The 20,440-nt window shown below is 31.1% G+C and overlaps 1 protein-coding gene and 1 long non-coding RNA gene across 4 annotated transcripts; both read left to right on the top strand.

Moving 5' to 3' along the window:
- The first annotated feature begins 78 nt into the window (after positions 1-78).
- Positions 79-15,442, top strand: LOC134263489 (uncharacterized). 3 transcript variants are annotated; one of them, XM_062745840.1, is made up of 8 exons: positions 79-179; positions 7,897-8,001; positions 9,191-9,346; positions 11,369-11,496; positions 13,778-13,919; positions 14,324-14,425; positions 14,746-14,823; positions 14,963-15,442. In XM_062745840.1, the coding sequence occupies exons 2-8, from the start codon at positions 7,950-7,952 to the stop codon at positions 15,196-15,198; spliced, it is 894 nt and encodes a 297-aa protein (XP_062601824.1). In that variant the 5' UTR covers positions 79-179; positions 7,897-7,949; the 3' UTR covers positions 15,199-15,442. The 3 variants fall into 3 exon arrangements, with proteins under 3 accessions (XP_062601824.1, XP_062601825.1, XP_062601823.1); XM_062745839.1 differs by lacking the exon at positions 79-179 and adding an exon at positions 6,147-6,294; XM_062745841.1 differs by lacking the exon at positions 7,897-8,001.
- An 8-nt stretch (positions 15,443-15,450) lies between these two features.
- On the top strand, positions 15,451-20,094 carry LOC134263490 (uncharacterized). The gene is made up of 3 exons (XR_009991276.1): positions 15,451-17,540; positions 18,086-18,206; positions 18,606-20,094. It is a non-coding gene; the product is annotated as an uncharacterized LOC134263490 (long non-coding RNA).
- The last annotated feature ends 346 nt before the right edge of the window (positions 20,095-20,440 follow it).

The following is a 20,440-nucleotide window of genomic DNA, read 5'->3' as shown; positions in this document are numbered from 1 at the left end:
CAGTCAATTTTAGTTTACATCTGCTAAATTTCCTGTCTCTGATTCAAAGATTTCCATCAGTAGTATTTCCCAGTTCAAGGGAACCTACATGTAGTTACAAATTCTCCCACAATCAAATTTCCGTGTCACACATGAAAGACTGTTTTAACATGTGAATGCATATCTGTTTGGAAGCAAAGGTACATGTATATTTCTTTTTAAAATTTTATTTAGTCCATGTGTGTCTAATTGTCTCTCTGTCCGTCTAGCTACATGTATCTGATTACCAGTCCGTCCGAATGCTTTTCTACACAATTTCCTGAAAAGTCTGAAAATATTTGCTGATTATTGATATGTCAATGTAATATCTAGCGTTACAGAACAAGTTATAATTTTGCTGTGATTATATTTTTTACGAAATGCTAACTTTCTTAATTTTAAAGAGATTCTAATGTGGTTTTTTTTAATTTAAGCGGTAGTTGATTTTTAGAATATTTTTGCTATGTAAGTCTAAAATATAGAGAACTGCTTTAAAATCACTGAAAAGTTGAAATTTTAAACTTTGTTTGGTTTAAAGCATGAAAATTGACAGTGTAACCATTCGAGTGTAAAAGATTCTGTTTATTATGTTTATTTTTGTTAATACACTGTACTTATGATTCAGAAAAATAACTAAAACCTATAATTCTGACGTAGTTTATCTCCTATCCTGTACACAAGATATCTTTAAAATCAAACGCAACAATATATAACCTATGCATTTTAAAGAATTGCCCAAAAAACATTTGATTCAAACACATTTGCAAGAAATATTAAAATGACTTATCAATTTATCCACTAAATATTTTCCTTTATTTCTTATGAAGACCATTGTCACTAATCAGAGCATGAACAACTCTAAGCAGGCCGCGTGCGTAGATGCCTTGAACAATGTCTGTTCCATCACTTATGTATAGAATGACATTCATTCTAAAAAAAATATTTCAACAAATCTAATTTAAATTTTAATAATTTATAATGCAAATGTAAATATAAACAATTTAATCTTTCTTTGGTTTTAAGTATGGGAATTAAAGTCGCAGGAATGGCAGAGAAAAAAATATGCTTCCCGGGGTTTATGTACTTTTTCTGCACCAGCTGCGACATTAATTCCCGTACTAACAAACAAAAAGAGCATTTTATTTTTGAAGTCATGGACTAGCATGTTCTGATATTATATCATTTGTCATTATTTTCCTCTTGACTAAAATAACTTTTTATATGTGCATTTAGTACGATATTAAGTTAATTTCCTTGTGAAAAAATCTGTTTCCTCAAATATTTTGCTAAAAAGTAGTTATTTTAATTCAATTTTATTTGCCTGTATTTAATGATGCTAATTCAATAGTTTATATTATGCTTAAAGTACCGCAACAATTTTCAATTCTTTATCAACGTGCATTACTATTTTAAAAGTAGAAATGAATAAAACATTGAAAACAAATAATTGCCTCTGTGCATTGATACTTCCCTTTCGGAAATAAATGATAGAAAAATATTTTACAATACACTATATTATAACTGTTGCACTACTTGCCTTTGAAAACTTTTCCTTGTACCTTGTGAGCTATATTTAATTTATATAATATATGAAGCACTCATGCATTGTTAACAAAGTGTGCATAAGCAAGTTTACAATTTCCAGATGTCAAAGGTGGAATCAAATGTGATCAACCAAAGCCGATTACAACAAACATGTCTAAATTTTCTCACACTTCCGAACAAAGAGTATTTATAGCCTTACGTCAAATGCAAAACTATTTATTAGCCTGAAAAGACATTTGTAACACACTGCAGTAGTATATATTACATGAATGAGTTTGCAAAATGACGGCGTCATTACAGCTTCCGGTCTCGCTTCGATTTTTAGTGATGTATTTCTGCGTCAATATTTTAATATTCACGATTCAATTTTATCCAAAAGAAATAATTTTTTTATTCCATGTAACCGTATCTTATAATTTTTGGGGTCATTCCCCTTTGATAAACAATTTTGTAGTCTGCCTGGAAACATGCCTTCTCACGGGATAGAAATGACACCCCAATTAGACAGAAATCATAATTAATTTATCTTCTAAATTTGTCTGGAATTAATTGTCGAAAAATACAGACATTTTTGAAGATGGTAAGAGAGCGATAGAATGTAGAAACATGCCGAGAAATAGGTGGGGGATTCTAGAAAAACAACTGCGCGGGATGACAGGGTGTTCGTTTGAAGTGTAAAGTAAATAATAGACCGACTCTGCAGGACCTTACGAGTAGATTTAACAAATGAAAACGATGCCAAGTATCTTCTCGAACAGTAAGTCGAAGATTGTTTGAGCTTGGTTACAAACGTCACCCCATTTCCAAAGCCATTACGATTTCTAGAGTTAACGGTGCGAAAACTGTTACATTTTGTAGGAGAAAATTACACTGGACTGTTCAGAACCACTGGTCATCAGTTATAATTAGTATGTTTTGAAAAAAATATGTTTGGAGACGATCCAACGAGAGAATGCGTCAAAATTGCTTGAGTGAAATATGCACGGCAGTAGTGATGTTTTTGGGTGTATTAAGTTCTTTGGAGTTGCGACACTTGTATGAGTGGATGTAGGGACGTAGCATCCGGGGGGGGGGGGGGCAGGGGGGGCCTGGCCCTTTTTTCCCCAACAGAACCTTTACTATAGTAAATGTTCATTGATAGGATGGTTGTCCCCCCACTTTATTACCATAGTATAGTGATAGGAAGGATTGGAAGGAAAAATTGAAAGTGATAGTAAGTTGGCTTTGAAAAAGTTGGCCACTACCCCCCCCCCCCCCCCCCCCCCCCCCCCCCCCCCCCCAAAGAAATAGGATTTTCGAGTTTGGGCAACAACTTTTAATTTCCGTTTTTTTTTTTTTTTTTTTTTTTTTTGCTTGTCAACATTTTCAGGTAAGTAAAAAAAAAAAAATTTTCTCAGGTTGCCCCCCCCCCCCCACTTTCAAAAACGATGCTACGTGCCTGGGATGGTAATATTAATACAACTAAATATATTTCCGTTTTGGATGGTAAATGGCCAGTTATTACAAGACATTTTGTTGACAGGCAGTGGATATTTCAAGACGACAATGCACCTTGTCATGTTCAAAATCGAGCTCTTCAGTGGAAAGCAGAGAATGATATTAACATCCTTCAGTGGCCAGCACAAAGACCTGGCATTAATATAATAGAAAATGTATGGAAAGTTCTAAAATTGAAATCAACGTTTAATGAACTCAAAAGCACTGATAACAGTAAATGCTTCGTGTCTGACATTTGAAGTAGCCTCCCGGTTCATTGCATTAGAAGTCCTTATAACAGTCTACCCAGGAGAACACACACTGTGCTGTGTTCAAGAGAACAGATTACCAAATATATACTAAGCTTTTTAAAAAATGGAAATTTACTTCGTTTGATTAATAAACACCTTTGAAAATTTTGCATTTTTTTTATTTACGTTTACAACAACAGCCATTTTGAGAACTCATTCATGTCACACTACTGTATATAGAGTATGTAATCTGAACTAATTGTGTTAAATGGAATAGTCACTGCACAAGAAAAAAACTCTTTCCCCTCAAATAATGTATTTATTGGTTGATTGACTGTACATTGTTTTACGACCCGTTCGAGAATTCTTCACTCATATTTAAGGAGTCAGGGACAACAAATTAACCAAAAGTTAAACACTAGATTTTACCTATTTTTTTAGATACGGTATCTTAGGCTGTCAACTATCATTCGGCAAAGAAAAATTTTTTTTAGTTAAAAAATTTGATCATTTTTGTATATCTTTACATGGACCATTCCTTTAAAGGAGATCGAAATAGTCTGAAAATAACTGCAACCCCCAGCCTCTTTAAGGCATCTTATGTATACATACAGTTTAGGGCTTCAGATCTGGATCTTAACTCGGCACTATGGGTCAGTAAGCAATGAGTCTTAGCTTTATAGTGCAAACGCCTACATGCACATGATCATGAACACGGCGCCTGGTGAATTTAAAGGTCTCATACAAAGGACCAGCCACTTTTACTTCAAAATACCGATCGTTTGAAGGACTAGAGTTTAAAGGAGTAGATTCAACCTCTTTTAACCAACTTAGCTCAGTCACGACCGTTATTCGAACACACAACCTTCCGATCACGGAGTTCCCTCTCTAATGTCTGATATAATGAAATATATTTTCTTCGCGGGGACTATTTATTTATGTGTTGACTAAGTGGTGGTGTACATTTTTTGACCCGTACACTTTTTATCTTCATGCAATAAATAGTTAACATTTTATCAACAGTTTTCATTAGATTTATCCCGTTGTATTATCCATACCTTGTCACCTAATCCATTTGCAAACACTTTCAATCAATGTCAATATAGCGACTTCTATTTGCCATTGATGATAAAATGGAAATTTCTAAATAGTTTTTTATCAAAATAATTTTATTATTTACACACACGACCAATTTTAACTAAAGAACTTTAAAATAATACATTTATCATTTTATTTTGCACTTACCATTGCATGATTTTTAGTGGTGCTCAATCACTTTAAAAAATTAATTCGCAGGTACCATATTTAGATTAACTTTGCTTTTTCTTGTGAATGAAACATGCGATAATAACGAACAACATTGAAGATCAAAAGACGATAAAACAATAAAAAACAGGAGCAGACCAATTGCCAACACGGACCATTAAATCATCATAGGTCAAATCAGGGGCCATGGACGAGTGAGCATCCCCTGTCGACCGGTCACACCTGCCGTAAGCTCCTTGTCCTGACCAAGAAATAGCGGAAACATCCGTCGTCAATTCAGTGTATAAATAATGGACTAACAATTGGTATGAAAAATGTCCGTCAGCATTTGATTCTATGATAAATTGTATTTGCTGACAAAGTCATTGTATCGACCATAGAACTTACGAAATGATGACTTTAAACGAGACTGCTGAAATTCAACTGTCTTTTCCATTTATTAAATGATCAACTTTTTTCCACTCATTGTAATACTTATGTTCGAATTTGCACTTTGGAGACAATGACTGTATTTTAAAGAAAACATATAATTATGTACAGCTGAAAGGCTCTTCGCTTTCTAAATGAGATATTTATCCCTATCTAAATAAAAGCACTTAGTCGGATAATCAATAAAAAAGCATTTTATAGTGCGGAACATACATACCAATTTGACCGTTCAAGAGCAAATAATTGTAAAACATATGGGAAACAAGTTTTAGAATTAATTTTCCACATGTTCTTCCTACATTTGTATAACACGATATTTACAGATGTATACAAGAAAAAAAAATACAATATATTCGTTGCGAAAACTTTTATTGGCAAAGTTGTGCACCTTGGCGAATCATTTGTTTATCAATCACTATTGATCAGTATCAAGTAAGTTTAAAAGTTACTTAATTAATATTGATTTATTCTGCATTGGACAATGTACACTTTACTTGTATGTCATGTTCTTACAGAATACTACATTGATCTTAGTTTATATAAATATCATAGAACTGATACTTGATTTAAGAAATTCATCACATTATATAAAAGTTTGTAAAAACATATGCACATGTATGTTCATAATTATAAGGATTGTTGTCCGCTTCACTCTATACTGATGATTCTAATTAAAACATGGGATTTGCCAATGTGACCAATCGAAGTTAAGAAATTATGCTCATTATTGTTAAAACCTTTAATTGAAAACAAATAATAAACCATAATTAAGACTGTTTCACTGAACATCATGAACTTTAAAAATGATTATTTTTTTTTTCTTTCTAGACTAAAATAATATCTCGTATGCGTGCATTTAGTACGATATTAATTTAATTTCCTCGTTTTAAAATCAGTTTCCTCAAATATTTTCCATTAAAAAAACCGGTTGAAAACAATATTTAATAGTTTAATTATATTTATATGTATTTAATGATGTTTATTCATTATTAAAAAAAATTAAATCACGTCAAAATGTTCATAGTTATTTCTTTATCAATGTACAGTGAAATGTATTATTTTTAAAGTAGAAAGATATAGATACATTTAAATCTTAACATTTGTTTCAGAATTTCATACATACTTGAAAAGATTTCAATAGGTTAATCTTGTATCTAAAACATGTTTTCCTGTATGTTGCTTAAAAAAGATTTCCAGTTCTTAGAAACCAGAACACTTCCATTTCATTAAAAATAGTTCGAGTCAGCTATGGAAGTCAATACATGTAGCGATATTTGATCACACTATTGTTCTATCACGAAATATTAAGGTTTTTTTTTTCAAATTTTACACTCTGCTGATATCAAGATCTAATTTCATAATGTCAAAAGCATACTTTCTGCATATGTGTTACTTTATAATATATATAGGAATATATGCTTGAACATCTGATCAACAAATTGTAAACATGTATTCGTTATATTTTATGTCCCAAGAAAAAAGGAATTTGTCGAGTAAGATTAAAAGAAGAAAATGAGTATTATATGTTTTCTTGCTTTTGTTTTTAATTCATTAGTGAATCAGTGATTTTCTTCTGTTGTTGTAAATTAAAGTCCACAAAAACTACCCAAATATTGAATGGAGTTAAGGGAAATACATGTATTCATTATGTCAGCTTCAAAGAGATGAAATATTGCTCAAAGCAGAGTGTCTTATTTTTCTTAAATTTTAAAATCCCGTAATACTGTACATGTACCCCATGCAAAGAGATGGATGAATCATTCATTTATGATAAATATTAAGTATGTCAAACATTTTTTAATTGCATTTTAAGATAGATGTTTAAGGGGACATGAATTCCTTTGAGGGTTGATGTCAACGTCCATAGGTTGAAGTCAGTGCATTGCTACTTCAATTTAAATACATGACAAAATGAAAAAAAAACTTCTTTCGTACAAATGGTCTACCCACTATAAACATGTAATGATGATCTTCAAACTGCCTGAAAGGTAACTCATATTTCAACTCCTCGCAAAAAAGACCCCTAAATTTTTGTTTCTTGATTACTCTTGCTGTTAAAATATCAAGAAATTGATTTTTTTTTAAACAAACAATTTGTATACTTGTTTTTGTTTGAATAATATTTTTTTTTTTCGTCTGCCACAGCAAAGAGAATATTTTGAATTGTTTTGAAATTTATAAAATCTAAAATATATTATCATTGATTTTGCTAAATTTTACGTGGATTCAAGAATAATGGATATTAAGTGTTTATCCTTATCCTCCTGTTGGAAATTGCCTCTTAAATTTTAAAATCAAATGTTACCAAGGAGAAAGAAGAACAATAAGCATAAATATTTATCAAAATCATCTTCTGTAAAACATCTTCTTTGGTAGAGGTAACAACTTGTGCTTTAGTTAGGGACGAACTGCAATAAGGGATCTTGGTTTTTAGAGACTAGATTTAATGTGAGTGACATACAGTTACTTTATTTTGTAAAATTAACATTACGTCGAGGCCGTTTATTTATGGTACTGTAATAATGAGTGAAAATATAAAGTGGACCGAGATGTAGGGTTAAAATGGAATCAGCTCTCCTCCCTTAAAAAGATAAAAACGAAACACGTCTTATCCAATATCAAAAGTGACCAGGGGAAAGATACACGTTGCAAAATACAATAGGTACAGAATCATTTGAATTCACCCAATTTCAAATATTCCGTTATTAAAGATTATAGAAAAGTTATCTAGGCTTCGGGGATTATAAAGCATTAATTGACCCAAACCATGTTATATCGAATAATCTGGCCAAGAATCAGAGTCATTCATTAAATATCCTTATCTAATTTATTGCATTTAGTTATTTTTAGTGTTTCAAATGGAGAAGAGTACTTTTAACCTTTTAAGATAGCTTTTTTTAATCAATAACAGGACTCTTCCATCAGAGGAACTGGACTATTCAGGGTACCATTTAACATGTAAAAATGTTTCAACACTTATGGAAATATCAAACAACGAATGTGTTAATTTTTACAGGTTCGAATCTCTCTCTCTCTCTCTCTCTCTCTCTCTCTCTCTCTCTCTCTCTCTCTCTCTCTCTCTCTCTCTCTCTCTCTCTCTCTCTCTCTTACTCTTGCCTACATATTTAAAACAACTCGCCTGTACTTTTAAAATGTTTTAAACAACTAATTAAACTGTCTTGTCCTAAAGGCAGTTTAATTTTATATATTTTATTTGTATTATGATCAAAATCATGGTTTTTTGTCATTTTTCATGCTAAAATGTCTGATAAATAAACAACTTTTCTTTGCCTTCAAGGAGAAATTGCCTTTTATTGCAGTTGTCTTCACGTGTGATTATTCAATATATATAAATATTGAGAAAATAAATGGAATAATCATTTTAAAACGAAAGCAAAACAGTGTAATCACAATTAGAATAATTGGCATTGAAATCATCTCAGAAACACGAAAAAATAACGAGGATTCGAAAATGTAGAAAATCGTTATTTTGATATTTCAAGGTGAGGCGTTATTAGCCAATCCAAACTGCAAATTTGTGCTTACATTTATAATCCAGCGACTCTTAAAGATTTTATAGGATACTTTCTAAAATAATTGTAGGGAATGCTCTTTTTAAAGTCATTACATACTTTACGGTTCGTCGGCATCGGTGTCAATGAAATTATAAGATTGGACGTCAATTATTGATTGATGGATTGATATATACTGTTTAACGTCCCTCTCAAGAATATTTCACTGATATGGAGACGTCATCATTGCCGGTGAAGGGCTGCAAATTTAGGCCTTTGCTCGGTACTTACTTTGAGCAGGGAGGGATCTTTATCATGCCACACCTGCTGTGACACGGGGCCTCGGCTTATACGGTCTCATCCGAAGGACCACCCCATTTAGTCGCCTTTTACGACAAGCAAGGGGGTACTGAGGACCTATGTCATACTTTATAAAAATTGCTAGAATACTTTTATTTTGAGAAAGAAACACTGCCCAATAACCTTTTAAAAATGCTTTGAAATGAATAAGAGCCGTCCTTAAAACGGGGTGACTTTCCAAAATTGAGTTGTCATAAATTGTACGTGTATTCAGGACGAGTTTTCTCGGGGTAAATTGCCGCTGATTAATAAACCTAAAAATCTTGTACTGTTAGTTACTTTTAGAAAAAAATATGCATTTGTGATATTTTTCTTGTTATTCAACTTATCTAGCTTGTTATCTTGGTGTTTTTGGTTTTTCCTGGTTTGAAGCCCAAGACAAATGTCATAGAAATGGAGAAAAAATGGCGCATCGTCCTGACTCTAAGCCAAGCACATCTTATTGGACTCCATACCATAAACGCACTTCCCACTGGATAGGTAATTTAGGTATGCTTAGTAGTAATTAATATTATATAATTATAGCTTTTTGATGAGGTCAATCCCTCGTTATATAGACCTTAGAGAAAGCATATCGACTGAGCACGAAGTCTATATATCGAGGAATTGTACCATATCAAAAGTATACAATTGTTTTATTATCTTTTATCAGTTAATAAGAAATGTCTTAAAATCCTTCTTTCTTATACTCAGTACCTTCTCATATAAGGCATCGTTATGTCATTTGCATTGTGACGTCATAGTACTGAAAACCAGCTGCAGTATCTGTTTTTAAAAACATCCAGTTTATAAAGCCTATTGTTGCTTCACAGAAGAATGTTTCCAGTTCTAGAAACAGCAGATTTATAAAAATTTTCAAAATAGAAACATCCAGTCTGTAACACTTTCTCATAGTTGATCATGTGATCCAGTTTGAGCCAATCAGATAGTTGGAACAATAAAGAAAAATAATAAAGAATACCATTGGCCGTATTTTCAAAACAATATTGAAAAAAAAATTATGCATGGGTAGCGTACATGTACTGGAAGGAAGCGTGTATTTTCAATTTAGTGGATTATATAATAACTTAAGTATTTCAATATCATTATAAATCAATAAATGAGCATCCATTGTTATATTTTCTAAATACCATTTACAGTACTAGTGATGTGTATCTCATGAATTCTCAGAACTTAAAATAAAAAAAACATCAAAAATTTCATTTCTTATGATTTGCCAAATATTTTGTTATTCAGCAATCATTTCTAATTAAAAAAAGGGGACTTTTAATTTTACTTCAATAACATTAAAATGCAATTATATTCTTACTCATACAACGGCAGTTCATAAGAACGTGCACGTTTTCAAAATCCAAATAGAAATAAAAAACATAAGAGATGTAAATGAACATGGATACCCTTCCCCCCTAGAGGCATGTGCCTATGTTCTAATTGTGCATTTATTTTATAAATGGCATTGAGTAGATTATAAAGTTCTTTATTTTGTAATGTGATCGACAAGATAAAAATGTTTTCTTTCATTTACGTAAGGAGACTTACTACATACCTTATACAATGTATAATAGGTACATAAATGATTAGATTAATTTCATATCTTAATTATACTAAGGATTTTTTTCAAGTATAATTGTGCAGTGCATGTAGCAATGGGTATAGTTCTTCAGCCTAATTTGTTAATAAAAATATAGTTGTGAAATAAAACAGAGCAATTATTCTACTCAAAATAATTTCCTTTAAATCCCAAACTTTTATTTAGTTGCTTGAGTTTCTGATTGGTTATATCTATGATGTTTTTTGGCGACCAGGTGTTCCAACAATCTATTGAAATTCCCATGGGTACTAATTACGCCCTTTTATTGGCAGACCTATTTTTGCATTCATATGAAGCAGTATTTTTGCAAAATTTTGTTGAAAAAACACATCTGTTTCATATATTTGGATACTTACCTTTAAAAAGACTTTAATTTTAATCTAAAAACTAAACTTTATGATAAACGTAATGACTTTATTTTTTTTATCGTCAGCTTCCCTTACTTATGCAGCAACATACCTTCATCATCTGCATAGAGAGTTTATATATCTCAGTCGATTCGATGCAAAGAGCATCTTGATGAAAGCAAGAATATCAGCAGGTTCTATGATCAATGGCCTTGTCAGCAAATACAATTTATCATTGAGTCAAATGCTGACTGAGGTTTATCATACTAATTGTTAGTCAATTATTTATACACTGAATTGACAACGGTCTTTTTTCACGTTATTTCTCAATAATGACAATGAGCACTTGCGTGTGTGACCGGTTGACAGGGTATTGCTTACTCCTCCATGGCACCTGATGCCACTACTAATGTTTTGGAGGTCCGTGTTTGCTTTGCTCCCTCTAGTTTTAAATTGTTTAATTGATCTTTTGATGTTGAATACTGTTTGTTTTCTCCATATGTTTTATCATGTCAGACTAAATTATACAAAAAAAATTCAGTTACTGTTAGATATGAATCTAATATTTTGCAGGATGTTACTCAGATCAAGATCTTTCTTTCAAAAGAAAGAACAATTATTCCCTGATTGTTCCATCACCTGGATTATGTCAAGAAAGATGTACTAAAAGAACGCCGAGCACATATCTGTTTGCAATCATGGTTTTTGTATACTCTATAATGTGTTAACAGCTAAAAGATGTTCTATTAAAGAACTGTATTCGGTAGTAATCAATATTTGCCCCCAAAATCAAACTTTGACGGAGTAAAATTTAATTATGTTTTAAAACAGGGGGATTCATGCTGACTTTAAAGTACTGAATGTTTTCGTCAGCAATGACGTCATATGTTTGAAATGACGTCAGGAAAATGACGTAAATCTAAAATTTCCATCAATTCTATAGAATAATGTAAAATTGCGTCAATATTTTAAGTAAAAATAACCGAGCGCAGGTGTGTACAGGCTCAATATTTTGATATAATGTGTAGAATAATAATATCAATTAAATATGCAAATATTGTTCCTGAACAGACATGCGCTCTATAATTTCTATCAATAAAATTGTTGAAATTTTGTCCATTTTAACCTTTTTCTGAAAAATGATGCAAAATCCGACAAGTTAATAACGTCATAAAATAAAAAAAAAATTGTCATTATAACCTATTTTGAAACTAAAATATGTTTTGTTAATTTATATTTTTCATACAATTTATACAACACATTTTAAGAATTTTTCAAAATTTAATTTTTGTGGGGGCAAAGATATGCAATATACCGAATATAGTTCTTTTGAAATGTAGGATATTATAAACAAGTTTTGGAACAATAATTGTACAATCGATTATGACTGCTGCTCATAAAATTCTTTTTTTTTAATGAAAAAGATGTGAAATTTCTGATACAGACACATTTAGATTACAGCTACTTTTGCGACAACAATACCAATAATTTGTATCACTTTTTTTTTTCCTTTTTTAAATTCACTTCATTTACAAATTCTATCTTCCAAGGTAGTTAATCGCTTAATGGATCTGAATTTGAGTTTTTTATCTATTTTATATTAATAAATACGATTTATTACCTTTTGTTCAGTTTTAATTAAGTGAATAAAAGACCTGGACTTACTATATTTTAGCATAATAAAAATACGAGTGAAAAATACGCGGTTATGTTAAGGAAGCATATAAGTCATTTTTCGGGAAATTTAGACTTTTTAAAGAAAATTAAGTTTGATAATTTACCAAAACCACTGATAAGCGGAAACTATTATTATCTATTGCATAGAGATAAAAGAGTGTCTAACGCAACAACGTGCACAATCACCACGGCATCAAGTGACTTCTATTAATAGCCAAATTTCCCTTAATAAAAAAGCTAACAGAACAATATCCTGGAGTTTAATCATTTCTTTGAGTAAATAATGCTTTTGAAAAACATCTATTTTGCTAAAAAGTGCTGCTAGAATCCCACTGTCCCATCAGTAAAATAATTATTCCACACATTCGAACGAAACCTTACCCGAGGTTTTGTATTTTTTGCATATGAACCGAGATTTTTCGTAAAACCATGCTTATATATAACTCGGGATTCTAGCAGCACTTTCAAAGTTTGTCAGAAGGCAAACTTTCCATCTGTACAAATCTTATGTGTTGAAATATCCAGCTTATTGTTTTTCTATTGCATTATTTTTGTCACAAATGACAGAGGAAAGGCCGACCGGGATACGTATATAGCTGACTGTCTTCGAAAGAGAATATAATCGATAAAAATAAATTAGCATACCTGGTTTATTAACTGAACTCCATATGAATTTCACAAAATATACACGATATTTGCTTTTTAAATCCATTTTACGTATCTTTGTACATGCCGTCATAGCCAGATTCTCTTTACACGACATGATCAATTCCTATGTTACTTGATGTACACATATGACGTCATCGGTGGTAGATTTTAATTTAAATGACAGAATACAGCATAACGAAATAAGAACATTTCATTTTTATTAATGTTAACACGTTTCTATACATTTTCTTGAGTTAAATTACATCTCTAAATACCAGTATTACGAAAACATGTGTTCTAAAATTAACGTCATCTCGCCAACTATGACGTCTTAATGTAGCACTGATCTAGTCAAGATAGAATATTTTGTATGCTTCCTTATTCCCCCTGTGTAATCATAAATAATCAAAGTAAAATGCATGTTAGCTTATTGTAAGATATTGTAGATGCACCTAAATGAGAAAAGAAACGTCATCAAGATTTTAGCAATGATATTGTCTTGCAACGATAGACATCAACTATATACATGTATTCGTTTATCTTCAAATTTTGCACCATATAAAAATACCTAAATTATTGATTTAGGGAAACGTCAACATTTTGAAATTATTAAGTGTTTCATTTTTAGCCAAATATATATATTATATTTATCGTTAGAACAAATCATGCATCTGTCTGAATGATCCTCCCAAGATCCCATCAAGTCAACTTAGCAACTGTAAATTCTGCATGGAAAACACTAAATTCTCATTGGAGCAAGACTGTGATGACAAATTGCCTTTCAGAATATTCTTCTCCAGTAAGCAAATACCAGTCACACTCAAATCACTTGATTTTATATTTAATTCTGGTAAGAATTTAACCAGGCTCAATACAATTTATATTGAAGTTTGAATCCATATTATCTATCATGAATTGATGATTTTGGCTAAAACAATTCACAAGAACAGTTGTACCGATGTATACAAATTGCAATAAAATGATAAATAAAATTTACATATTAAAAAAAAATGTATATTCGGTTATGTAACCAAAAAACTGACAGAAAATACTTCGGAAAATTAATTGCAAAATGCGGATAACTATGGCTTAGTTCCAAAATTTCATATTTTGGTGTTTCCTTCCAATTATCGAATATATTTAATTTGACGTATAGTTTTCGTCAGAATTCCTTATTTACATATATTTACTTCCTTTATATAGTTTTAATTCAAAAGGACTTCAATTTATCTGCATCAAACTGTGACAAAACAAATAAATGCTGTGAAATACATATAAATCGTATGAATGAACGAGAAAATCTAAGTGAGTAATTTAGTTTCTATATTTTTTTTCTATTTATTATGAACATAAAATCAACAAGTTACAATCGCTTAAAAAGTACTTTATTAAATTTCGCTTGATTATACCTGTCTATAATTATGTTAAGTAAAAAGATGTAATCAAACTGTATATGATTTCTTTTATAAAAATAAGATTTATTTCTTAAATATATTTCTGAGAAAAGTCAAGAAAGATTATACCTAAATGATCAATGTTCATTTTCCTTGATTTTTGTGAATTTCTCTATAGAACAAGTATTTGCATTTTTTTTTTTACTTTTTTCACGATTTTTTTTTATCTAGAACTGCTGAAACATCCGTTAAGGAACAGGTCCAGTTGTATAGTTTTCATAAGGCAAATTTATACAGCTTTTGATCAAGGTGTTTTTATTCTCTATGTTTCCTGTAAATACACTTTTAATCTCAATTTGGAAACTTGAATTGATTTGATTTCGAATAACGTGTGGCACGTCTATTAAGATAGTAATAATTAAAGTGCATGAAACATTTACAATTGCAGGTGATAAGTTTACCGACTTCGAGAAATGCAAGAATTCCTCCTGTCAACAGTGCCGTGTAAATGGATGTCCATTTGTTGATTGTTTTGATTGTGTGGATACAGTTTTTCTGCTCAGAAGTATGATTAATAATGTTTTTATATCATTCAAACAGTGCAACATGCAAAACATGAATGTCCAGAAAGAGTTTCGTTTTCATACAAGAAGCGTAATTTGCAATAATTATTATCTTCTTTAATTATCTGGTTGTATAAGTTAAAAATGATGCTATTCAAACCAGCAACCATGTTTTAGCACAGTTCTGGTAAGTGTTTACTCTTATGTCTGTGGTATATGCGCCAGGGTTTCAAAATATTAAATAATTGCAATAGACGACATGCGAAGCTGTGTTTTGAAGGTCGGGTCATTTGATTTTCATGAATATTAAAAGAAATTTGTGACAGTTACACACTTTATAGCTTTCGTAAACATCGAGCACAGGTTTTTTTTTTCAAAGTCGAGATCGAAATATAATGTGTATATTATATTTATAAAGGATGTGTGAAAATATCTTTGTTGAACAACCTTGCGCTCTATGTTTTCTACATAAAAGTAACTTGATTTTGAATCTGTTTGGTGAGTACATTTACATAGAATTAACCTCTTGTTGACCTACTATAGGTAATAAGTCACGTAAATCTATACCGTCACAGGTGAATACCTCCGGAAAGCTTGTTTATTTTATGAGGCTACACATGGAGCTTGTATTTGACCAGTACAATTAACCAATTTCATTTTTTAAAATCCAAAACAAAGTTCTCACTAGACTTCGATGAATATCATTTATGTTACACTGTGGGCCTTGATGATTTTCCAGGACATTTTTCTTAATTCTAAGGCGTGTAATCGTAATTTTCCTGGGCATTGCCATTTCGAAGAACACACGAAACAATATATATGTACTAGAATATGTATATAAATACACATTTAAACATTTCCTTCCGGAAAAAAACTAACAAAATCCACGCAAACTATTCCAAAGAAGTTACAATTTCATTTAATATAAACAAATACATGTACACTATACTAGCTTCTTGAATATCCAAAGAAACTTTACACTTTATCCACGTTTTGGGCTCATAAATTCGGACAAAATATTCGAATGTGTTAACAGAATGCAACAGAGAAGATAATAATTAAGTTCGGATTTCATCTCCCAATCTTGTGAATTTTATCATAAGACAGAAAGAATCCGTGTGAAATATAATGAATAATATTTCTTTATTCCAGCAACTGTATTTGAAGTGTATAATTATGTATTTGTACACGTCATGCATTGATCAATTATCGATAAGCAATGCAGAATATTAAATATGTACAACATTTAGCGCGAAATTCAGAAATACACAAGTCATACATGTCAGGAAGGTAATATCAGGGGGAGGGGTGAGACTTTGTTTCGGAGATAAATCTTACCCCCCCCCCACCCCCTTAAGAAAATTAAACGCCTTTACGCTGTACGATATGAATAAGATATATATACACATTGATTTTAATTTTTTTCAAATCAAAATGAGTAAAATTTTGTCTCCTACATAAACAATTTTTTTTTTCAAGTTTGGAAACTGGGTTCCTCTTTTTCTTTCGCTTTATCAAACTTTTTTCTATGTATTTTTTTTTCTATTTTTTCTCAAAACAACAACTAAAAATTCCTCGAGAACGAAAAGAAGAACCGCACCCACTACAAGTTAAAAAAAACGAATAATATGCAAAATAAAAGATAAAAACAAGCATTAATATTATCATATTTATCCTATCTCAAGCTACAGCTCACAATGTATTTCTTAATATAGTACCTTATTTAAATGTCTCCGCCCATTTTCTTGTAATAAAAAAACATGCTCTGTTCGAAAGAAAATGTTCCGGAATTTGTATGTGCGGTAGGTGTTGGAAAATGGATTGTATTTCTTGATATTCAATGTTACAAATTATGAGTCACCATCATTTTGATTAGAAATACTATGTTATACATCATGAAAATTAAAATAATGTTGTAACTTTAAGTATATTCTGTGATATAAGGGCGAACAAAGGAACCAAGCTACTATACTTTAGTGGAATACTCCTTTTTAGAAAACAATGAACTGACGTTAAATGATTTTCTTTTCAAAATCTTGATTTGTGCATTCATATTTTTAGTTTGTTCTCTTTGATTCAAAATCCATGCAATAAGTTCTTGAGAAATATTTTTAATGAAAATATGAACAAACATTCTGTGTCTTATTTAACAATGAGATTTTACGTCTATTCTTATTTAGAAGTCCCGCAGTTCCGTCTTTATTTCCTGAATCTAATATCAAAAGAGGCATTGAAAGATTTTATTTCAGTGTATTTCTGACGAATGATTACAATCTAAATTTTTATCAGCTTAAAACGTTTTCGTTCACTCTCTAGACCATATTTACCGCTCGACCTGCAATGAGCACAACACCAGAAAGGGAAACAAATCTTACCACAAACATATACCACAAACAAAATTGGATACTAACGTCAGTTACAGCATTTATAAATCAACCAAAGACGACAAAAATCAACAGTGAGGTAAAATAAAACTCAAAAAGATTGTTTTCAACATGCATATAAATGATACTTGATTTTACAAGATAGTCTACTACTGGAGAATAACATTTTTTGCAATACTTTATTCCTTCATAAATTTGAAATCTACAATATCAGTTGTGAGCCGAGCATATAAAGATCTCTCAAAATCAGAAATGGGATCATGATCAGTTGCCACAAATGAGTGATGATTCCCTTCAAAAGGCCACATCTGCGTCGTGCCTTTCGTCACGATGAGCTAATCAGGAAAATCTATAGACCATTCAATGTGAGAAAATGGGCTACCAGTTCCTTTAACATTTTACTAAATGACTGAATAATGTGACATAAAACATTTTGTCGACCACAAAATTTGAGAAACGTTGGATTTACAATTTTTAATATCGTTGTATTAACAACATATTTATCTATAGATTATCTTATTTTTAACACATATACTTAAACAAGGTAAGGTGACGATAGAAATATTGAATCAAAATTAATTATTAAACTGATAACTTTTTATTCCTTATTCCTTTTTTAAATAGACCGCAGTTCCTCCGCATACTTCATTAAATATATCACTTGAGGGTAAACCAACAGTCATAACAGACCAATTCTCATACGCAGCAACAACAATGAATCAACTGAAAATAAAGGAAATTAATGGTAATATTACATTGCATTGGAATAACTCGACAACGTTAACTTTAGATTTTACAAATAACAAAAAAGGTGCATATTATTATCCTTCACATTCTCTTGATTCTCATACTTTTAAATAACTGTTCTATTAAATTACGTTAAATGTAAGTACATGTAACACGCGCAAGATGATTTCTTTGTATTTTACTTGACGTGTTTTTTTTATTACTAACAATAATAAAAATATGATTGGGTCACATCACACCCCGCATGAACGATTGACCAATATCAGCCCTTGGGCCTTCAGCCCTCCGGCTGATATTGATGTCTCGGGCTATTGCTTAATATGGTAGAGAAAAGTGTTTGTATCATTCAATTATATTTTATACTAAGTATTGATTGAAATTTACTTTTACATTTTAGGTACTACATAACAGCTAGGCCAAAATTTCCCTCAAATTGAATTTTCTGAAGCGTTGATATTTTGTTCTAGAATACAAAATCTATCTTGATATATCATGAAAAAGAAATTTAATCATATATTTTTGCACTCACAGTTAGAAACATGCCCTATCAGACCTCTGTAAGAAGGTTCTGGAATCAGACATTCGACTTGAGAATGAGCTTTTTTACAAAATCATCAATTACATTTTAATTTATTGCACAGTTTTGTAAAGCAATTATCAATTAAAATTAAAGACAACACTTCTGATACTTAATTTCAGTAAAAGTATACTCGTCTGGTAAATTTGAGTAAAAATAGAACATACATAGAGTTATGCTTGAAATTTCACCATTGAAATACGTCACAAAGATCGAGTTAGAAGTAAGAATTGGTATTGCGAGTTAGAATTGGTATTACGTCACAATGGTCGGATTCGTAATTCAGACTATTCTGGGTTTTAATATTTCAAAGCGAATGTCATACCGGTTAAATAAACTGCGCTAAAAATAATGCCGAGAGATAACAAGGAAAGATTTATTAAAGAATCTCGTCAGAAAGAAGGATTAACGATGGGAAGAGAGAAAAGCAAAATACGTAATAGCGGTAAAGTGAGTAATAGTGAGAAATCTCTTTTGTTTTGTTTATTTAATCATTTTTCTTTATTCATATATTAATATTATTATTTATGTTGTTTGAATGTCCAAGCATATGTATAATTGATACCTATGTTGCTTACTTGATATTAAGTTTTTTCTTTTCTGTCAGTACTAGTAAATGTTAGGTACTTTTCTGTGCTTTATAGATGTCCTTACTCGTGAGAGTCATATATTATATATTTCTCTCTATTATTATTCATTCCATCAGCATGTTCGATTCAGTGCTTACTAGAGTTACAATAATCTGGGGCGTATTGTACTTTATATTTCTTTTACCTGTGATAGTCATAAGTTTGCAAAATAATTTATGTTGCTTCTTTATTTCTTAGTTTATTTAAATGGCAGCTAGTAACTGTGCTTGTTTACCCTTAAAGTGTCATTTCAATGGTTCATTTAAATTATCTTTTTCTTTTTACTAGAAACGTTTATTTTTACAGATGTCGACAATCAATACAATTTACTTGACTTACTTGACTAGTCTTAATCTTAAGAACATATACATGTAGTTGGAACAGATCACAAATATTTCGATGGTGATAATGGTGTTGACGATACTTGCCAAATCACAAAAAAAGTTGTATTGTCGCAAGAAAATGAAGAGAAGAAGTCCCAGTGGCGCAGTCGGGTTGTGAATTTGGGCATTATCGCAGACGGGTTGAAGAGCTATCAACTATGCGGTCATCCACTCAATAACTTGTTCAGTTGTGTGAGCGAAAGAAAGTTCTCCCTAGCACATGTTTAAATTGCTAAATGTAATTTTTCGGAATGAGCACCTAAACGAGGTACCAACAGACGGAAAACACAAAACACGAAGTGGTGTTAAAATGTGATTTTATTACTAAATTAGCGGCAGCTTGGTAGTGTTAAAGTTTCTCATTTGACACCCCTTTCCATCAAGAATTTGTTTATAACCCTGTATAGAACTGTTGCTCTTTATTAATTATTAAAATGCAAATTTAATGCCTTTTTTAGCATAGTGATTAATGAAGGACTTTGTGAAACTCAAAGCGAATTGTTTATTGGCTTCTCTGAGCATTCCTACAATTACCTTGAAGAGTCTGAAGGAGCAGGAAAGAGAAGTTTGGAACTAGCTGGATTTAATGGCTGAAGAAAGTTGTCTACAGATTCTTTGCTGAGAAATTAAAATGTGTTTTTAT

The sequence above is a fragment of the Saccostrea cucullata genome, unplaced genomic scaffold (genome assembly GCF_032062105.1).
Source record: "Saccostrea cucullata isolate Sc308-1 unplaced genomic scaffold, CSIRO_AGI_Scuc_v1 ctg335, whole genome shotgun sequence".
Lineage (NCBI taxonomy): Eukaryota > Metazoa > Mollusca > Bivalvia > Ostreida > Ostreidae > Saccostrea > Saccostrea cuccullata.
The sequence above is the reverse complement of the archived record's forward strand: the minus strand, read 5'-3'. Positions and strand labels throughout refer to the sequence as shown.